Source organism: Orussus abietinus, unplaced genomic scaffold (genome assembly GCF_000612105.2).
Source record: "Orussus abietinus isolate OABI.00-Male unplaced genomic scaffold, Oabi_2.0 scaffold6, whole genome shotgun sequence".
In the NCBI taxonomy this organism is placed as follows: Eukaryota; Metazoa; Arthropoda; class Insecta; order Hymenoptera; family Orussidae; genus Orussus; species Orussus abietinus.
This window is the reverse complement of record NW_019396002.1, coordinates 2,819,012-2,841,263: the sequence shown is the minus strand read 5'-3', so window position 1 is coordinate 2,841,263 and position 22,252 is coordinate 2,819,012. Positions and strand designations below refer to the sequence as shown.

The 22,252-nt window shown below is 46.6% G+C and overlaps 1 protein-coding gene across 1 annotated transcript; it reads right to left on the bottom strand.

Annotated features, from left to right (window-relative positions):
- Positions 1–2,175: 2,175 nt before the first annotated feature.
- Positions 2,176–10,464, bottom strand: LOC105704448. The gene has a single exon (XM_023434253.1). The coding sequence runs from the start codon at positions 10,462–10,464 to the stop codon at positions 2,176–2,178; it is 8,289 nt and encodes a 2,762-aa protein (XP_023290021.1).
- Positions 10,465–22,252: the final 11,788 nt, after the last annotated feature.

Below are 22,252 nucleotides of genomic sequence, written 5' to 3'. Positions count from 1 at the left end.
TATAGAAGAGATTATGCTCCGTCGGTAGAACTTACAAGAAGCTAGCATCGTGGCGACATCTGGTGTACCTTTCATCAAGCCAGTACAAATTGTGAAGAGTTAGTCGTATAATCTTCTGTCGGTAAAGAGGGAATCCATTTCGGTGACGTTTTCCATTTTAATCATATTCTGTTACCAACGCTATAACATTATCTTCAAATATTACGGCTGAAGGCCAGGTTTGCCCAAACCATTTATGAAACGAGTTCCACTTTTTTCTTTCTACTTCTTATCATCCCCCAGTGGAGGGTCGAGGTTATCGCCCTTTTAATATGAATCCGTTTCAGCGGAAGACGACAATTTGCATTCCTAAGATGTGCGACACCAGGTATACACGGCAATTGAATCTGCATAATATGGCGTCTCTCATAATGGAAATTTCTCTCTCGAAGCTGTTATTTTCTTTTTCTTTTTCTACACTTCCTGCGAGATTCCCTGAAACAATTTCCTTCGTGTGGGCTGAAAGCGAAACTGAAAACGCGATGGAAACGTTCGATACCTCTACGTGTAAATTTTCCTCCAGGGTTCCTCCACAGACTCTGTTACAATTCATTTGCATCGCCCAAGGTGAACAGAAAATAATTGAGGCCCTTTACGAGCACCCAGGAAAACATAAAAGGACCAAATCGCTCTAGATCCGGTGACCCTGGCTTTGATTTGTGTGTTTTACAATTAACTCTTCGGCCTCCGTTTAAATCAGTCAAGAGGTCAATGTACCCCCGGTTGCGTGTTATCCACCTTGGAGAGGAATTGTTGTGGGGGAATGCACGCAACCGCGGTGATAAAAATAAGACTCGACGGCGGCGCCATCTTGCGGAGCTCGCCAGAAACTGCCCTGAGGTTAAGGAATGACCTTGACACCTTGCAGACCGGTCATACCCCTAAGAAAACGTTCTTGCGACTTACAAAGGGCACTTTACGGATTTAACTTCTTGAAGAAACGTGGCACCAGTTTTACAAAAAGAGGGAAACATTGCAGACTTGCGTACATCTTGAAAGGAATGATTTCAAATTAAATAAAATTGAATAAATTCATGAAATGAAGCATTATGTCTATCAGGAGGTTTTCAAATATAATCTTGAACAGCGGTAATTTATCAGACGTCCGATATCAACGGGTAAGGGAAGGATTAAGAAAAAATGATAAACCGATGATCGTACAGACATGGTGTAATTTTTAATACGTCACATTACAACAATAATCAGCACTTATAGTTATGGTCGCACGGTATAAGTGATACAATTATACTCACACGTTAATGGTCGCAACTTACAGTATTAATATCAATAAGGATGCTACTAATAATAGCTTATGTTCTAAACTGTTGCTAGTGTATTTCTGAACAGTGAGAAAAAGGAGATCATACACGTAGAAAGTTACCCGCCACCGAAAACCCAAAAACAAATCAATATTTGTTCAAGTCTTTTACATCCTCCATGATACAATCCCTTATATCAAATCCTGGAAAAAAAAAATCGCCACAAAAACCGTTCTACCCTTTACCGTATTTTTCAAAAGACGTCAACCCTCAAATAAACAACGAACAATTTCAAAGTATACATATCACTCGATAATGCATACCAACTGCGCCCATACAAAAGAAAATTGATTTTACTTAACAAAGAAATGTTTCAAAGTACACTCCAGGACATAAAAGTAAAATTAACCTGAAGTATTTTACAGCATTATTAATTTAAGGGTTAACTGTTCCCAAATAAAGTGAACGTAAAATCACTGTCTCGTGACATCGCTATATCACGATTTGCTTCGATATCATAGAAATGCCTTTTCGGACTAGGGAACAGGATCTTCTAACCAGTCTTGGGAAACTGAATATCTCGAAAACCCCGGATTTTGATGATCAAATGAGGCCTCCATTAAAAAGTGTCATTACACTGAGAAAAAGAGAAAAAGTCGATCGACTCAAAGAAATATGCAACGCGAGAACAAAATCCTGCGACAAAAAGTACGTCCAAAGAAGTGTCAGACCGATTAAAGAAAATTCCTATAAATCGACATAAATCTTTCTACTCAATTGAATAATTGTTCCTTGCCATTATATATGTTTAGGGCAACAATATACATTTGTTTCAGTCAAAGAATTATTTTTTTTCCTCAGTGCAAGGCTTCCATGATTAACGATAATAGTAGTTTTGATGGTCCTGCGGCCAGCCCTCTGCAGGTGTGATCTTTTCCTCGAAGACGTATTTGATTTTCGGCTGAGATGAGCCGAAGAGAGACTGGCGGATCATGCTGAACATGGCGGAGCCCAGAGCCATGTTGCTGACCATTCCAGCAATGGAAGCTGCCGCGCGAGCATGGGCGAGTGCCATTTGAATCAGAAACGAGACCACCATGCCAATTCCAGGCATCATCTGCGACATCTTGTTCTTTATGTCGCGACCTACGTGGATCAGGGAGCTGGTGATCTTCCTAGGAATGATGTCCTCGTAGAGTCTGGGCAGCTGCAAGGCCAGCTCCGTGGAGCCATCCTTGGTCCTAAACCTGAACATGGCCTTGGATCGGTTCTTCGGCTTCTTGTCTTCGAGATTGACTCCAGCAGGCTGACCAGCTCGTCTATTATCCTCGGAACTTTTCGCATGTTCCTCCAGGAAGGCCCTGAACACCTGGGCTCCCTCCTTCTTGGTGTCCTCCTGCCTTCGGTCGGGTTGAGAATGGCGGGGAACGGCAGAATCCACTGCCAGGTCGTACGTGACTTGAGTCTCCAACGGGATGACTCTAAGATCGAAATCCGATTCCTCGGTTTCAGCCTCCAAGGGGACGATCTCCACTTCCCCAACAGCGTCCTTAGAAGGAGCGTCTGCATGGGTCTTAAGGTGGTCCTCTTTCAGCTCCTTCAGCCTGTTAGCTATCCGCGCCCCAATCCTGGTACCAAAGAGGATCTCGAACGCGTCGTTTGCGTTTTCCGTATTCAACAGTTCACCGATGTCCGCTTCTTTAACGCTGGTCGAGTTGGTCTGGATCTTGTCCAAGAACGTCAGCAACAGCTGATCGTCCTCGAGCCGCTCGTCCTCGTCCGAATCTTTTAGAGTCTGATAATCCGCGGAATCGATGCTAGAGCCCATGCTCCTCTCCTTCTTGGAGCTTTCCTTCTTCGCCTTCTCATTCTGCTCGAAAAAGTCCTCCATGAGGTCGCTTATAACCGTCAGGATACTGGGCAGGTTTTTATTGTCCTTGATCCTTTTGGCGCGACCAGTTCGGGAACCAGCTATGCTAACACCCAGCTCCCCGTTCCCGTACCCCTTGATCCTAAAAAGGCCCCAGTCCTTTTCAAATTTTTCCTCCGTGAAGGACTTGTACCAGTCCAGCAACATGCCCTCGATGGACTCCTTTCTGGACAGCAGCTCTTTTTCAAAGTCCGTGGAGGACATGCCGAAGAAGTCCTGGATCTCCGTCTCCTGAGCTCTCCCTAAGGGCAGGAATCCGCCGACCGATGGCAGTCCTATGGACGGCAGGTTGCTGGTGATCATCGGCCAGACGAAGATTCCGACACACCTGATGAAACTCAGACTTCGAATGCATTGAATCACCTTCGACATGAACCCGGCTTTCGCAGTTTCCCCGTTGAAGTCTTCTACCAGCTTCAGGATTTCGTACTGATCGGCGGTCAAAGAGTGCCTCAGGGTGGAATTCAAAGTGTCTACGTAGTACTCCTTGTGGTCTAACTTCGTCAAATCCTTACTCGCCTTTGACTTCGAGACGTTGATCAAGAGCTGAAGAAACTGAGACTCGTTGATGTTCGGAAAAGTCCCAGAATCTGCATCCCTCTTATCGTTCTGACTTTCCTGATCCTTTTTGGATGATGAGTAGCTGTCGAAGAGGTCAACGACGCTCCTCCGTTTCCTGCTGGACGTAACTTCAGCTGCTTTAGCTGGTGGGGTGGAGTTCAAGCCCTTCTGGGTTCCTTCTGGCAAAGACACTTCCTCCGTGGAGATGTTTAAAGGGATTTCTGGAGGCTGACCAGGATACCCTGGAATCTCCGACGACGGAGATGAAGTCTCACTTGCCGTTGTGTTCTCCTTCTTGGGGCCGTCTTCAAGCTCTCCATCAGGTTTCAAAGAAGTGGATGGTCCCGTCTGTTGCTTGTCCTGGTCTCCATCCGTCTTGTTACCTGTGACATTAGGTCCTTCCTGAGGTTGGAAGGAGGTTGGGATCTCTACAAAAGGCGGCTCGATGAAACTTGGAAGCTCGGGGATTGGTAGCAACTCAGGGTATTGGAATACCGGAACCTTCGGGAGGTACTCATCAAAAATCGAAAAGTCGGGCAGATTCGGGATGACTTGTTTCAGCGTTGGCCAATTGAGGTACTTTGTGCACGACAGGAAATCGTACGCTTGCAGACATCTGACCATCCTCCCCGCATAGGCGGGCCTAGCCAAGTTGGGGATCAGACTTTCAGACAAGATGATGACGCTGGCCTGTTTTGGAGTGACCAGGGCAGCAACGCCTGGGTACCTTGGATCGAAAGAGGGATCCTGAATGACTGTCTTAAAGTTCTTGGCTAGAGTCTCATTCAAAAGTGCCTCCAACTTCTCTTCCAGCTGGGCAGTGGACGGAGGAGTGGGCTTTGGCCTTTCTGGTTGTGGCTGAAAGAGGTTCAGGCCATCTCCAAGCTGAAAGCTAGGGATCCCAAGACCCTGAGGAAAGTTTGGGATTTCCGGGATGATTGGGATCTCCTGGAAGGATAACTGCGGAATCTCAGGGATGTACTTCTCGAAAACCGTAAAACTAGGAAGACTTGGATAGTACAGCTTCAAGGTCGGCCAACTAACGTTCCTGGTGCAGTAGTAGAATCCATTTCCTCCGAGGCAGTCCACGATCCTTCTGACGTATTTCGGCCTCGTCAGACTTGGAAGGAGACTTTCCGTTAGTCTGATGATACTCGCCTGCTGAGGAGTCACCAGAGCAGCGATTACTGGATTCCTTGTGTCGAAATACGATGTCTGAACCGGAGTCTTCTGATGCGACCATAAGGCTTCTTTCAGCGAGGTCTCTAGTTCCTTCTCCAGCTGGATGTTGGAGGCAGGGATGGGCCTGACATTCTTGCTGGTGTCAATAGGTTCTTCCTTTTCCGGCTGGAGGGGTGGCAGAGTCTCTCCAAATGGTAGCTGAGGAACGCTGGGGAGCTGGGGAAGCGTTGGGATTTCTGGAAACGGGTACTGTGGGGTCTCGGGAAGGTACTCTTCAAAGGCTGTGAAGTCGGGCAAATCTGGGATGAACTGTTTCAGCGACGGCCAACTTATGTATCTGGTGCAGGAGAGGAAGCTGGAGCTCTGGATGCAGTCCAGTATCCTATTTTCAAAATCAGGCTTAGCTGAATCCGGCAACAGGCTATACGTCAACTGGATGATGGTCGCCTGTTCCGGAGTGATCAGCGCAGCAATGGCTGGATTCTGGGTATCTAAATTAGGATTCCGACGAAAAACCCCTGACCGAATAGCTAAGGTGTCTGATAAGATTGATTTCAATGTCGTCTCCAGTTCTATGATGGACGGCGGAATGGGTTTCTGTGCATCGAACGTTGGAATTAGGATAACCGCTGGTGGTCCTTGCTGGAGGTTCCCATATTCCAATGGAACGGAAGTCGCTGGTTTGTCTCCTTGGGTTCCTTGGGTGGATCCGAAATTGGGGAAACTCGGCAGCCTGGGATAGAACTGAGCAATGGTCGGCCAAGCTATGTCCCTCATGCAGACCAGGAAGACGTTGTTTTGGGTGCACTCCACCATCCACTTCACAAAGACCGGCTTGACCGATTCTGGAACAAGACTCTCGGCTACTTGGACCACGCTTTTTTGCTGTTCAGTTAGAGTTTTAATAACCTCTGGAGTTTTGGTTATGGAGGAACTTGCAGAAGACGGTAAAGTGGGAGTCGCAGCCTGGACCGTCCTCAGGATGTTGAGGATCACGGTCTCTGGTTGTTCGCTGAAGATTGGGATGAACCTGGTGTCGGTGATGATGACGGTTCCATCTCCTGGTTGGCCAATTTTTTCCGAAATCATGGACGTTTCTGTATTCAGACCGTCCTTTGAGAGCTGCTCTGAACCACTAGGGGGGAGCTTTGGACCCCCGATGGAAGCCTGGTTCCCGAAATTCGGGAAGCCTGGTAACCTGGGATAGAATTCCGCCAAGCAAGGCCACAGGACTTCTCTGGAGCAATCTAGGAAACTGTTTTCACGGACGCATTCCAATACCCTGGAGACAAAGATAGGCCTGACCTGCTCCGGCAGCAAGGTTTCGGTGATGCGAATGATGTTGTTCTGCTGCTCAGTGAGGAAGTTCTGAAACTCTGGAGTCCTGCTGGATACCAATTCGTTGGCATTCTGCGAATTTGGAGCAGATGTCTGGATGGAGCTCAGGATGTTGAGGAGCACCGCTTCAGGATGATCAGTGAAGATAGGGACGAATCTGGTCCCAGTTACGCTGATCACAGGTCCGCTGTTCAAGTGTTCCCCTCGGTTCCGGGGCACTCCCTCTTCCCGGACAGCTTTCCTGGACGAACCTTCCAATTTAGAAGCCTCTTCGACCCCCTCGATCGACGACTCTGGCTCCTTCCCCATCTTCAAGATATCAATTTCTCCCGAAGTTGCAGGCTCTTTCAACAACTGATCATCATTCTCGGGAAATTTTGGCAATGCTGATGCGTAGAGTCCAACCGAAGGCCAGATGACGTATCTAGTGCAGTTGATAAAATCGTTATCATTTTGGAGACACCCAGCCACTCTGCTGATCAGGTCCACGCGAGCAGCAGGAGGCAGAATGCTCTCTGCCACTTTGACCACGTTCAGCTGCCTCTCTGTGATGGTGGCCAAGACCAGTATGTTCCTATCCGAGACAACCGATGGACTAGTGGGAGGATTTCCCATAGAATCTCTGATGTCTTTCAGTATCTTCAGCACTTTAGCTTCCAAATTCTCGGACGATACAGGAGTACCATTGAGTTTCCTTAAGAAGATGGCCGGTTGCTCCACTGGAACACCTTCAACCGCGACACCTTCAACCGCGACACCTTCAACCGCGACACCTTCAACCGGAACACCTTCGACCGGTCCCCCCTGAGTCGGAGGAGCAGGCTGGAGACCAGGGAACTGTGGGAAGTATTCAGCAAATCCCTCAAAACCCGGGAAGCCTTGAAAATCCTGGAACCCAAAGTAGTCCGGAATCCCGGATACCCAGTCAGAGAAATCAGGAAAAGAGGGAAGTTCAGGCGCGAACTGTCTGATGGTCGGCCACGTGGAGTACTTGACACACGATAGATAGTTAAACTGTTGGATGCATTTTAAGGTCCTAGATGCAAACTCCTGGCGGATGGGGACGGGCAGGAGTCGCTCTGCCATCCTCACAGCTGTGAGTTGATCCTGCGTTATCAGGTTCAGAGCGGCAGGACTGCTGGGGCTGAAATACGAGGGTGTTGTTGGGACCCCGGGATACGCCTTCAGAGTGTTCTGCAGAATGTGGACGATCGCGGCGTCCTGATGCGGCTTGGTAGCCCTGGTCGGATCGGCGTCTACGATTTCTGGGAGCTGACCAACTTCTGCTGAGATGCTGGGGAACGGCAGAATGGGGTACTCAGGGTAGACAGGGATCCCTGGATACCAGCTTTGATAGTCTGGAAAACTCGGAAGCGTTGGGTAGTACTGCTTCACCAACGGCCAGGCAAAGTACTTGACGCAGCTGAAGTACTCGAACCTCCTGACGCAGGAGAACATCCTGTCGGAGTAGTCCTTACGCGACGCCTCGGGAAGGAACCTTTCGGCTAGCTGAAGGATCTTTATCTGCCCCGGAGTCAGGAGCTTCACCAGAGTCTCGTTCTTCTCTGCAATAAAGGACACCGCTTTCGTATCATCTGGGTGAGCTTTCAGACCATCCTTCAGGATGTTCAGGACTATCAATTCTGGTATCAGGAACTTCTCGCCCTCGCTTGCCACATCAGCCCTGCTTGTTTTGTTCTTCCTCCTTGTACTGTTCAGCCAGTCGCTCACGTTGATCTCCACCGGAAGCGTGAAGTAGTCCATGAAGAGGTTCTGCGGCAAATTCTCGCCTAGGTGAGGGAAGACGAAGATGCGCATGCAATTCACCACGCTCAGCCCCCGGATGCAGTTCAGCATGTTCTCCTGGAAGGATTGCCTTTCGTTGACCGCGACGAGCTGTTCGGCGCATTTAAGGATCTCCAATTCCGTGCTATTCAGGGTGCTGAACTCTGCTGAGTTGAAAAGGGACTCTCTGAAAGCTTGCGGAGTTTTAAGCGATACGGCGGTTTTGAGAGCGTCCAGTAGCTGAAACTCTGTGAATTTGGGAATCTCCGGCAGGACTTCCACGGCTTGTTCCCTGAGGCGTTTGATGAAGGACGGGTTTTTTATCTGCTCCTGGAGAAGGGTGGCCTCTCGTATCCAACGTTGAATCCTGGAATTGCTCTCAATGGTGTTACCTGAGTTACCGCTCTGCTCTTTTATAGGCGAAGTGGCTCCATCATTTGAATCTTCTTCGGGTGTCTCGACATTTAAAAGGCCGATTTCTTCCTGGACCCCTAAGGTTTTCCTGGTCCCCATCGGTCCACTGTCGTGGGTATCAGGGATGTCGTCCTGCTCGGTAACGATACCGATTGCGTCGTCCCTTATCGAAATCAATTTCCTTATCTGACCATCCACGATTGACTCTTGTAGCCCAGGTTGAGTTTCATCCGCGCCCAAGTACCCTGAAAACCGCTCATGGGTCGCTTCATCTCGCGGCTCCAGAAATCGATCTTCTCTTTGCGCAGGTGATGGCTGCTCCTGATGATGATCCGCTTCCGTTTCTTTGCCGATCGACCCTGATTTTTCCTCGACAACTGGGTCATGGTGCGCTTCCAGTAATTTGCTGTCTTGTTCTTCAATTTTTTCCGGCTGAGCCGGCTCCCCCTCTTCGGTATTTTCAACGATGCTGCGAACTCCTGACCGGTGATCATCATCAATACCAGCTCCCACCTCAACTGGAGCAGCCTTTGCCTCGGTTATGTCCTGGTGCGTTCCAGAAATCTTCGGTCCAGAGACGTCATCCTGAATCCGCTCCGCTTCCGACTGCCCCACCTCGGCATGCGCAGCGTCAATCTCATCCGTTGCGCTCTTTTTCTCAATCTCGATACTTCTAAGACCATCTTCCCTGTGTCCCTTCCTCCTACTTTTAATGCTAGACCCGTCAATCTCCCCGATCTCGAGCTCCTTACCCAAACCCCCATCATCCAGCTTCTTTATGCGGATCTCTTCCTGGTCATCAGCTGCGAAGATTTCCGATTTCAAATTTTCATCCCCTCTCGCATCCAGCACGGTGATTTTAACCGATTCCTGTATTGGTTTCCCCGGTCCTTCGACATCTATTTCCACCCTTTTATCTTCATCATCTTCGGAATGAATCTCCACGTCGAACCTTCGGATTCCCTCACCCTCTATACTCCGGGACTCGTGAGAGTTGATCTCAGGTCCCGATTTACTCTGGATATCCACCTTCTCCAAGCCTACCACCTGCTCCGTTTTCGCCTCTTCCTGGTAGATCTTGGAATTCTGAAGAGTACCCCCATCAATCGATTGAATCTGCTCATCCCTGATCTGTGTTGGGACATTTCCATCACTGATCCCCGAAGCATCGCTCCTCACCGTTTTCCGAACTTCATCAGCAGGCTTCACATCCCAGACACTCCTGGCTTGAATTTGCTTGACCAGCTCTTGAGACGAACCTTGAGGAACCCCTTGAGGAGTCGCTTCACCCCCTACAACCGACCGTACCTGTTCACCCCCATCAGCTGGCTCCGTCTCGTCCCTCTGGATACCCTGGTCCCCAGCTGATGCCTCAATCCCTGCAACCTCTTCCACCTGGACCAGACCTCCGCTCGTGGGTTCACTTCTAGAGAACTTGGTCACTTCACCCACTGGTACCTCCTGCTTCCCTACCTGTATCCCAGCCTCGGCTTCCTGGATCTTGGTGTCTCCCTGAAGGCCTTCATCTGCCTGGACCGACCCCCTGGTTCCTGCTTGGACTCCTATCTGGTCACCTGCGATCCCTTCGATTTTAACCTGGACCCCAGGACCTCCTTCTGGACCTATGGGACCTCCTTCATCGCTGGTACTTGGTTCCGCGTTTTCCGTCAATTTAGATGTTTCTCTCTGTGGGATTTCCTCCCATGGGACGCTTCTGGACACGGTCTCTTGGGACAGGAGCAACAGGACCACGGCTATGGACCTGATGAGGAGATGCTGTGGGCGGCGAGAGTTGAGTGCTCTCATGGTCGCGGTCGCGAGGCGAATGTCTCGGCCAAGACCGAAGAGGCTCTTAGCCTTAGCTTGGACTTCTGCCGGCCACTGGCCAAGACTTGTGTTAGTGGGCCCTACACTTGCAGACTTCGGGCCCAACGGGCTCCCGGCGGCCGTCGGCATTCACATTTTTGCAGAGCTCCTGGATCTTCAGGGTTGCGAGGGAATATCAGGTTCCAGCCGCCGGTAACCAGGCACTTTTTCAGTTAACCCCGGCTCCGGGTAGGCGATAATCGCCATTTTGGATTTCAATTCCCCAGTTCTTTGTTGAAATTGACACCACTCATCTCGTACACGTTGGAACATTGAAGAAATATACAAGAACAAAATCATAGATTAAACAAGTACCACCCTAAGCGGGAAATCTGCATTTGTCCCTAAAAAAGATATGATAAGGTGGATAGAATAATTATACAAGCTACGTAGCCTTATGTGGAATCCATTTCTTTTCCCTCGGTGCATCCAATTAGGATATGAGGTGATGAAATCTTTTGTTAATGTATGAAGTTTGCTTACAAATGCAGGATCTCGTCCACTTCGACATTATTGCTCAACCTCGTTATCGTTATCATTGATTGTGTTTCCCACTCTGAAAGTTTATCTTATTAGTTAGTGTATGGCTTAGATTATGTGGATGAAGAATGTTGAAAATTGAAGGAGCTCTTTTATTTTTTTCTACTCTATTAATTCCGTGGCTGCAGGATATTTATGAAACATGCGCAAACGCACGGGAGGAGGTAATGTACTCGGCTGGAATCTTGCAGTGATCCTTTTCAAATAAAGCAAATGAGATCTGGGACTCGTCTTTAATGCGCTGTTGGCTGAATCCACGGAGGCTGAATTTTTAGTCCTTGAGGCTTGCCAGAGCCGGACGAGGGAGGTGAAGGAGGGAATTGGATTTTTACTGCACTTCTTATTTTTCAAAGTGGCTTAACCTCTCTTGCCGAGCAGGATCCACTCCTCTGCGATACAGTAAACCTGTATTACCTTTCTTTCTTCACTTACGTACCGTCTGTTTCCCTTGAGGTGCCTTTATAGGGTCAAAACTTCGATTGAATTCGAAACTTTGCTTCTGCTTTCTCGTAAACGTTAACTTATAATATACTTTGCTCGTTATTGTTCATGCAAATATTGTAAATCTCCTGTTTCTCCCAAAGATCACATTTCCTGAGAAATTGTGACTTTATCAGACCCTTCCTGAAATTGGATATAAAATATTGAGATTTCTATTCACGTAGGAGTGAATGTTAATCCTTTTTTTTTCTGGGCTCTTCTATATCTCCCTAAATTTTGTGGAAAACGATGCGCTGAATATCCGTCGACCGTGTTTTCCATTCGTCGATAACGAAGTTCAACTTCTTCGCTATCTGCTGATATTTCAAAGGAGTTTTAAAAGGTCCTGAATGTATCAGCAAGGACGCTGAAGTGAGCATCGATCGCAGTTGGTAACATTTACCGACTGACAATGTATAATACTACCAAGTAAATCCGTAGATGGCGCCACCGGTTCGCGAATCTTCACGAACGCGACTTATTTTTGTTTCAATTGACTTAACCCTAATTTAAGCAAATATATTAACAAGACTTGTAAAATAATATCGATCTTCTCTTTCCTATGTGTTTTTTCATCGCTACGGGTTAATATTTCACCGAATATCTGCTCTAGAGACATCGATTTAAAGAAAAGTGAGAATGTGCTCCATAACACCTGTCGCCGATGATTATCCCTTAATGCGGTCATTTTTACCACTTTGCGGTTTAACCACTCGTCACATAAAGGTCGACCGTGGGCGGAATTGTTTCAGAAGTGTTCGTAATTAGGGGGAGAATAAATATCCTCAGGTCTAGGGGTATCTAAGGCATAAATCTAGGCTGCCGGCTGGTGGCATTTAGATCTGGAGGCAATAAGTGGTAATAAAAGGGACCGTCGTGAGTCGTCGAGCCGCCGCTTGGAGCGCTGGGGTGGAAGGAAACATCCAAGGGATTCCTAGACGAGTAATCACCTTAAGCCAGCTGTCTCTCGATATCCGTGACGAAGGAGAGAGAACGAAAAGTCATTCGAGCACCTTTACTCTTGAATTCGTATCTGGAGCACAGGAATGTTCAGATTATTACACAAGAACTATCTGACAGAATGAAATTTCATTGACATGGAAAAATGGGTTGTCATAGTTCGGATTTTCACCCAAATTCAGTTATAAATCGTGAATCGGTTATTGAAAATGCATTTAGAGCGGGATTCCTATATATAAAGTACAAGATTTCTACGTCAGAGGCGCTGTCGTCGCGTGAGCTCGCTCGATCGCGCTTTCGAAACGCACCCTCGTGGAAAGGCGGGAAATGCAAATTGGCAGGGAATCGTTCCGAGTCACAGGGGCGAGTCTTAATGTAAGTAGCTACATGTCCGACTTCCGCTGGCGGATCAGATATACCGGTTATGCCCCGATGGAATCTCGCGCGAAATTATCGGCGAGCGTCGCGCTCGTACGTGCCCGCCTTAAACTGGGCCAAGTGTGTGATAATAAATAATTCACGCGCCTCCTCGGGCCCGGTTTTGGCGCGTATGCGCAGACCTGGATGCGCACGGCAATCGCCGCTCAGCTGTCTCGCCATTTAAGCCCCGGCACAACATTTATTTTTATGCCCCGTTCATTTGCGCCCTCTTATGGTTGAGTATGTGCCCGCCGAATCGATCGTCCGGCCATTTTGCCGCCTTTTCGCCGTAAACCACGGCACGAAAGTGTTTTGCTTCTCTACGGAATCGCCGAATCCCCGGCCATAGGCTATCCCGAAATGGGAAACGGGAATGATTCGAACCCCACCGAACGAATGGGGAACCAGAATCACGTTGGACACCTTTTTGCGAGGGACCGTGATTGGTCAGTCTCCTCACGTGGGGCGATTTCCATCCCGAGATGGACCGAACCTAACCTAAAATTCTGCCGCCGATTTACGGGAGTTCCTCAATCCGAGATACCACGTGGAACGCGGCACACGGTTTCTTCCTCCTTTAAATCGAAGAGGAAAGAACTAATCCGTGATTCGCGTTCTCGAGTGGATTTTCTGACACCATTCCGCGGGTCGGGACGCGTTACTCGTCGCGACGTTTCTTTTTAATATTCCGTTAAATATTCAATTTTACTCGGATGGATATTCGCGGCAATTTTTCAATTTTACTCCCGGGCTACCAGGTACTTTTAATTACGAGAAATTCGACTACTTCCCGGCGCATCAATTACCAATTTGCACGGTTGCCGCTACCTGTCATGGCGTCCGCGCGCGCTTGCGTCGAATAAATTGCAACGTCGCCCCGCGTGCTGCACGAACGGACCCGCAAACTCGTTGCACGGCCCCGGAAATTTATGTGCGTAATTAAACGTGGACACACCAAAAGCACCTTGCCATTGATCAGCGTTTCACGATACGCGACCAATGACGTGCATCGCCCCATTAGAGATACTCCCGGATTATCGGGGGAGAGATTCTCTTCGTCTCTCAGAGGATTTTCAGGTTAAGCGGAACTCTTCTTCCTATATTATGCTCTTATGTAGATAACGTATAGTTTAACAAAATTCCTGCCCACGGGTTATACACCGCTATCCTTGTCAAACAATTCTGCACATCTTTTTTACACCCATGGTTTGTCATAATTCATTTCTAAACATTCCTAATAATCGTCGATTAGTCGAACGGATTTCGTCCCGATTTGGCGGTGTACGAGACAACTTACCACTATTGTTTCAATTAATTATTACAGGTAAACTATACATCGTAGGGAAAAATTGTACGGGGCTTTTCGATTGCATCTTTGATAAGGATGACGATATATAAATCGCGGTCATGAATTTCCTTACGCTTTCGGTGTATATGCTATTTATATATTATTTTTAGGCCATTCTTTAATGCATGCAGTATTCAGGGCTTAGGCAGAGGCTTGGATTACCTAACTTGGAAACTTGGTCCGATTGACGGGCTTCGGGGAATGTGCGGGAAAATGCGGCCAGAAAGAGAGGAAGCATACAGGTGGCAGTGGAAATCGAAATGGCCACCTGCTGGAGCTGCGCCTCCACCGGGCGCGTGCGCTCCTCTCTTTGTCTCGCCGACCGTAGGCCTTTAAATCTGCGAAATAAAAAACGTGGGTAAATGTAGATTGTTAAAAAAATATATATATATAATTTTATAACATTTTTCTTGGAAGTTTTATTCAGACGTGGTTCACTAATTTTGTAACATATTTTCACACAAAATGTACACTATATATTATAAATTTAGTACATATGTGTAATAAGTTAATGATATATGTTATATATTTGTGTCGATCAATACTTGATATTAAGCGTTTTTTCTGCAAACAAACAAATTTGACACATATTCCGGGCACGTATGAGAACGATTTTAGAGACAGCCCTACATTAAAAGGAAAGAAAAAAATCTTTACGAAATTATCATGGTATCGAACCCGGAACTCACGGAAAAGTAGCAGTTACGTTGTGGACGACGTAACTTCTATTTTAGCATCATGGATGATGCTATCGGAGTTTTCTATTGATTGTAAGAATTTTATGTAAATATTATATAAATATTTCCCGGACTCAAGGATGTCGCTTAGATGCTTTTCCGCCAGTACCACCGATACTTGTCATCTTTCGATTAAATTTGTTTAAAAATAAACTTAAGTAAACGATGATAAAATTAAAGAGTAATCTGAAAAATGTCCAAACAATGCGTACCAATTGACTTTCCAATATTAAATTCATAATCTTTCTGCGGGATTTCACAAAATTGCAACGCAGTATTATAAAATCGTGAATTTACTTAGAATTTCATAACAAATGTACACTGATTCACTATTGAGACATCAAATTTATAATTTTACTGCAACCTCATCTATTAAAAGTGTAAGAATTTTATGAATTTTCTTAACGGTGTACATAACTAGATAAAGTAAAAATAAATACACTTTTTAATAAGCTCTTTAAAGGATTTCAATCTGCTGCTGCCAAGAAATCAAGTTTCGAGATCTTGTCGAAATCTTCGAGAGAGCGAGAAGTCAAACTACCGCAATGGCTGAAGGAAAACGAATTAAATAGGTGGATAAAATATAGATAACAGGACATAGTAAAAATTAATATAACTTTTAACACCGCTTTTAAAGATTTTCAACCTGTTCCTTCCGAACGTCTAGTCTGGAGATCTTGTCGGAATCTCCCCTGTGAGGAATCGGACCACCGGCCCGAAGAAAACGGCCTTAAGGGCGTTCGGTATCGCAGATCAGGGACATGTTTCGAAAAACGGTCGATCATTCCTTTCTTTGCCCGCGGAGAAAAAGGATCGGCCGAGCAGGTAGGCCGAAGGAAAAACAGGTGCAAGCATGATTTTCTATCCCTCCGCTTATCTGGACTGATTGATCAATCTCGAACTAATTGGCCGCAATTCTTCAGCCGCCCTTCTTCGCTTTCTATTCCCCTTAAAATGTGATAACTCTTTCTTTGACTCGATTACCCAGAATATGGGAATTATTTTGCAAGAAAAGACGAAGAGACTCATAACCTCTTCGTCGGTGAAGCATTGTCAGCCTGAGCCGCCGCCTTAAAATCCCTACAAGGCTCTTAACCGGAAACGTTTGAGGTCTGCAGAAGAATGAAATCCCCGTAGCGAGTCCCTTCTTTCCTTGCCCGGGGCGCATTTTGAAAATTACAATATTCAACGGCGCTCTCGCCGTTAAATTTTTACGACTGGGCAGGGGCGAGCAATGATCACCTATAATCGCCGATGCTACCGTTTTACAGAGTTGGCGAACGGAGTGCCGAGTTTGAAAGTGAAAAATTCAAGGTCAAACCGTGAACCGGAGTTCGCGAAGAAAATGGCTTTTCCAGGAATCGGTATGCTGCCATTCGAGGCTGCCCTGATTTTTGCGGAATTTTAGGTTAATTCGTCTGGTGAGAATATATATTCCCCTTCGTGGACACGCCTCTAATGGCAAACATCGAGGAAAGAATGACGCGGATAATATTGCAAAAATGAAGTATTGGGTTGGTGCATAAGTTCGTGGGTTTTTTTCTTTTTCTTGTAACTAGTTTTCCTAGTTAAAAAGAAAAACCCACGAACTTATGCACCAACCCAATAAAATCGGTGGAGGGGATTGTGAAAAAGCACGGCAAAGAATGCAAGGGTGGCGGGATAATTATGAGAAGGTCGGGGGCACAAAGGGGCCCCCTGTACCTCGAGTAGCTTAAAGTCCGTTCATAATCATTTTAAATGGACCATTCAGGTTCGAGCCGTATTGTAAACGGCGGCCATTACTACGAGGTACCCTTTAATCATTCCGAAACTCAAAGGCATCGCTCACGGCGGCGCTGCGACGCCATTTAAAAATAGCCGTGGCGCCCCCGGGGGTGTAAAACTATTTTGAAAATGCGGCTTTACGGGCACTTACTCTCGCCGAGATACGCTCCTCGGTGATATTTTTACACCTCTTTACGTCTCGCCCGAACTGATTGAATTCCCGCCGCTTAATTTATGCCAAATCGGGGATTTCTCTCCCAGACATTGCGTCTGGATATCATCACCGCGCGTAAATATAAGTAGTACTTTACTCGGCTGCATTTACGTCGCTTTAAATCCAAAACTCCGGAAAAAGTGGAAGTGTATGCAAATTTAAGGGGGAAACTGGTTCTTACGTCCCTAAATTGTATCATTCGGCGATGCCGGGAGCGTTTCGGACAGATAAGGCCGATCGGACGGGGCCGATAAGCTCTTTGCCGACTCCGTGCCGCTCGCCGCCATCTTGGATCTCCGATCGCGCGGCGTCGTTTGGTGTTAACACATTCGCGACCGGCACATTTTTTCCGTTTCAAATACTGAGTACCGGCGAAAATAATGAATTTCTTAAACTGGTTGCCGCTAACTTGTATCGCGTATCGTCATGGACGTGATTCACGTCAGCGGCAATCAGGCATAGAATTTGAAATGACGTGAATTCACGTCAGCAGCAACCAGGAATAGAACTTGAAAAGACGTGAATTCACGTCAGCCGTCGCGAATGTGTTAAGGGGATGTGAAGGTGGCATCCGAAAGCTCAATCGTTCATAAAACTTTTCTACGAACTGGGTGTCTCAAATCGTTTCATACTTTAAAACGTAAATATGGAGACTCTAAGGTAGGTCCTTAAACTCGCGAAGTTTCATTTTTTATATACTATTTTTAAAATACCTATAAACAAATTTGAAAAGAATTGAAATTCCATGAGTTTCAGGACCTTCCTTATACTCTCCCTATTCACGTTGTAAAGTTTCAAACTATTCGGTAAACCGAGTTGGGAGAATAGTTTTATAAACAATACCTCTTCGACGCCACTTTCACATCACCTTAAGCCGGTACGCGTGGTTCTTGTCGCCTTAAGACCACTTGGATTATCGATACCTTGCGGATCGGCGAGAAACGGAACGGTCATTGAAGGCTATTAATTCAGGAAATTACGAGCAGGCGAAAGTCCTTCGCACGGATGAATCAAGATGGCGGCTGGCCTCCGATTGAGTCACGGTTCGATTTAATGCGCTTTTAATGACGAGGCCCTGTCGCGTTCCAACTTTAGATCGTGTCAACCGGATCATGTGCTCTCTACACTTTTACATGTCGTGCCACTTGAAATGAACATCGGAGTCACGTGACGTACCGAAACGATCGTTCAACACCAAATCGGGAGATAAATCGGCTTAAGAGTAAGTCACGTGACATACATATGTCACTCTATATTACATGCACACACAAATAATATAAAAATGCTGAAAGCATTAACACGCCTCAAGCAATCAGCAAAGTTTACTATCCAGTTATTTCATGTCCCGGTGTCGAAATTCATTTCGACACGTCTCATGGAAATCCTATATTTCTAAGTACACCCCTCCCTCAATATACGCGGTATTTTTTGTAAGCGGTATATTATAACAGAATTTACGCGGCCAGATATAATATATTTTCCTAGAAGTTTGAAAAATAACAGGGGTATACGGTAACTTATTCGGTGACGTCGTTATTATTTCCTTTTTTTATCAAGCTATTTGAAGTAAATATGCATTTCCAGGACTTGCATATACAAGCATTTATTTCCAATACATGTACTTTTTTTCGTACTGGCAGACTTCATTTACGCGATTTTCACATCGCTTAACACTAGGTTTACGGGCGTTTTTTATATACCTGTTTCTACGAGTACCCGTCAAATTGACGGGTAAACGAAAACACGCATTTCCTTTAAAAAATCGATTTATTCAAATTAAGTCTGTATTAAACAACACTAGGCTTTGCGTTTAAATGAATTATTAATAAGTAAAAAGTCCTTTTTTAAAAATTATCACGGAAATGATTGGAATGCTCGTTCTCTCATCCTCGGAGTCAGAACTAGAAAGAATGCGCATCCTTTTCTTGCTACGACACCCTTTCAAGAAGTTTTCCTCTTCACCATCCGAAGATTCTTCTATTTCTCCACTTTCAATGCAAACTTTCACTCTCATTTTCGCTTTACCCTCTCTGCAACGAAGCAAATATATATGGATTGTTTATGAAATTAGCTAGTCCGTCAATTTTACGGGTTTCGTAGAGATAGGTATACTACATACAGATTTTAATAATTAGAAGGCTTAGGAAAAAATAATTGTGTGTACAAATTCTTTGGATGAAATGATTAATTTACGATACAAAAATGGTTAAAATTAATGCTATGGTTTTTTCGGTATTTCTTTTTGAAGTTTGAATTCCGTCAAATTGACGGGTCCCGTAAACCTAGTGTTAAATCCACGTGGAACGGATACTTCGTGTATATTGAGGGACGGCTGTGTTTTATCGTTCCAGTGTCGGAGAAATCAGGACTCCACCTTCTTAATTTATTTCCCCTCCCTCCGAAAATCATTCCTAACCTCCCGGCGCAGTATGAACGTCACTAATTCGAACGAACGGAAAAGTATCCACCTCCCTAACGGCAAATCCGAAAGTCGTTCCTAACCTCAAAGGCACGTCGGCGCGTCTCCTCGCGTGGCGGACAGACGCGGCTTCACCTGCGCGACATATGGCCACGGTTGCGGAGGGACGCGCCGCTTGCGATGAGGATGAGAGGTTAGGGACGGTCCCGGCGTCGAATAGCCCGGTTAATTTGTTGCGCATCTACCGACCGCCGGGCCGAGCCCCTCTTACTTCCGGTACTTGACCCTCCGCGGTGGGACGGGAGGGGGTCACGCACCGGCGGCGCCACCTAACCTCCAAAAATCCCGGGGGTGAATCACCCCGAGCGTCGCGGCTCGCCCCGGTGAATCTTCGCCGCACGAAGTCTGGCGCGCATGCGCACGCGCGCATCTCACCACAGGGGTCCCCCTGGAAACTTCTTACCGCGTGAAGTTGGCCGCACCGCTAACGTGTCTCGAACGGCAAAGTAGGCGGGTTTTTCAAGTGTCGAGACGCGAAGGCGCTCCTCTTCACTTCGCCGAGTCCCCCCCTCCCTCCCCCTCGCGGGAGATCTCATAAGTCACTTTCTGACTTATCGACCGAGCTGGTCGGAATATCGATTCTCTCTCCTTCTTTTCTTCCCAGAATGTGTGTTAATCGCTCGATCCTATTCGATTCGCGGCTGCATGACGAGAGGAAAGAAACTTCGATAACGGGGAAGTATTAATACTTAAGGTGATGTGAAAGTGGCGTCAAGGATGTCTCGTTTATGACACTTTTCTCCGAACTGGGTGTACCGAATTCTTTCAAACATTTCGATGTTTATATAGAAACTATAAAAAAGGTCCTGACACCCATGAAATTTCTATTTGATTTAAATTTGTTTATATATTTTTTTTTTTTAACTTCTTCGTGGAAAGATTTTATTTCATGAGTGCCAGGACCTTCCATATAGCCTTTATATTCACGTTATAAATTTGAAACGATTCGGTACACCCAGTTAGAAAAAATGTGTCATAAGGGGTTGATCCTTCAAATGCCAATTTCGTGTCCCCTTAACTGTTAATCGAAAATTGGATAATTTTGGCTCAATGCCGTTGCATCGTAAACGTGCACAGAAATGTATATGTGATTTCAAGCAACGGATTAACATTTTTTCTTCTTTCCGTTTATTATTAATCGCAATTCTCTTTGTAGATTCTGGTATAGTGCCAGATTGTACATGCAAAGTACATGTTTGTCGCATGGTGACATTGGATTAAAATGAGCCAGTGTCCGTTTTAAGGTCGAAAAATAATGAGCAATTAATTTGCAATTAATAGCGCGAAAAAGTAGCAGCGACCAATCGACGCTCCTCGGGTTCTCGTTCCGAAAGAATGGAGGCTCCTTTCTCAAAGTCTCCGTTGCGTCCACAAATGTCGCGGTTTTTGTCTAGCCACGGCCCCTTTGAGTGTGACTTTTCGGGAGACTTAAGCCCGGTTCATCGACAGCTCGTCTTTGCCATAAATCTTGAGGTTTCGGGAAGGGACTCGGCCCGGCGGTGCTTTAGACGTGTTCCGATCCGAAAACCGCGGCACGTTCTACGCGACGCTCTTCGGGTCTCATTAATAAAACATCAATTAAGGGTCGTGTTTTGCGTCGGTGCGAATCGCAAGGCTCCCGGTCGCGGCATACATAACTTACAAGATGGTCACCTGTCTCCTCTGCCCGTTTTAATTTGTCACCGCGCGCGGCGCGCGCCCATTATGACCGGACTTCATCGCGCGGCGACTTTCTCCGCCATCTTTCCCCCTGCGGAATTCACGGAATGTTCCGGAGAACTTTTCGGTACTTCAGGCACGCGTAGACTCCGCCAGATACGGTAACAGCCCGAAAAACGTCGACCAACCCTGCGACCCAATTTCGAAACGTCCGTGGTGCCCGAATTCTCCAGAGTTTTGCTGCGAACAAAGAAGGTGGAAGAAAAAGATTAATCGAATTAGCAACTTTCTTACATTTTTCCAAGTTAAGATGCGTGCATCCACTCGTTGCGTGACGCATTCGCCGTGGGCTTCGAGAACGTCGAGCTTTCTTTCTTGCGGGGTGGTTTCCAAGTGATCCCGCCAGGGTCCTCGGTCTTCCGCCACCTCGCGGCTTTGGACCTCCTGAAAAGCGTCTTTCTGGAAAGTTATAAAGCTGAAAATTTGCATATATGCATGTCAGGCATGAACGAACACGTCCATTCGACTTTCGGGACCCAGATTCCTGTCATAATCGGAAATATGTCATCGAACTTGGCCGCGTAGCCGCGGGGCTAATGGCGTCGCGTGTGCGCCTTCTTTTTAGCTCTCGCCGCGAGGTCGCTGCGATCGCTTCCTGCACAGCGTTGCAAAATTGACTCGCAACACGAAGGTGCGCCGTTGGGTGTCCCCGACCCGGTGTGCCGCATATGTGCTCGAAAATCCTCAGACAGCGTTGCCGATTCTTCGAGTATCGCCCTTCTGTTATGCCCAATGAATAATTAATAATACAATATTTACAAAGGTTACTCGTAGAGAACTCGATTTTCCTCTTGCGAGAATCTTCTCATTAGAATTATCTCCAGAAACGTTTCCAGATAAAATGATCTAAAACCGTCTGCAACCGACTTCTGCACCAAGCAGAGGAGAACCGGATTCATATCGAGGACGAATTATCTTGGCGATATTGCAATAAGTGAATCCCGATCTTTCCACGGTTCCCTCGACAGGAGCGATCGTTATTTATATCTCAATAGAAGAGGGCGAGCTCTCTTCCCGCCTAGCGGGAATGAGTCTTCTTTATAAGAGTACCGGTCCAATTAATGTGCCACATGACGTTTCCTATCGAGAACCGAAGTGGGGCTGCCATCGGGCGTGGGACCAGGCCCGAAGAGTGTGACGATACACCCGGCTCCGGTGCTGCCCCCTACATCGAGGGTCCGAGTTAATTACTAATCACTAATCTCCCCTGCTCC

Bases quoted from the DNA above. Each gene is read 5' to 3' on its own strand.
- LOC105704448 (XM_023434253.1), bottom strand. From the start codon at position 10,464: ATGCCGACGGCCGCCGGGAGCCCGTTGGGCCCGAAGTCTGCAAGTGTA.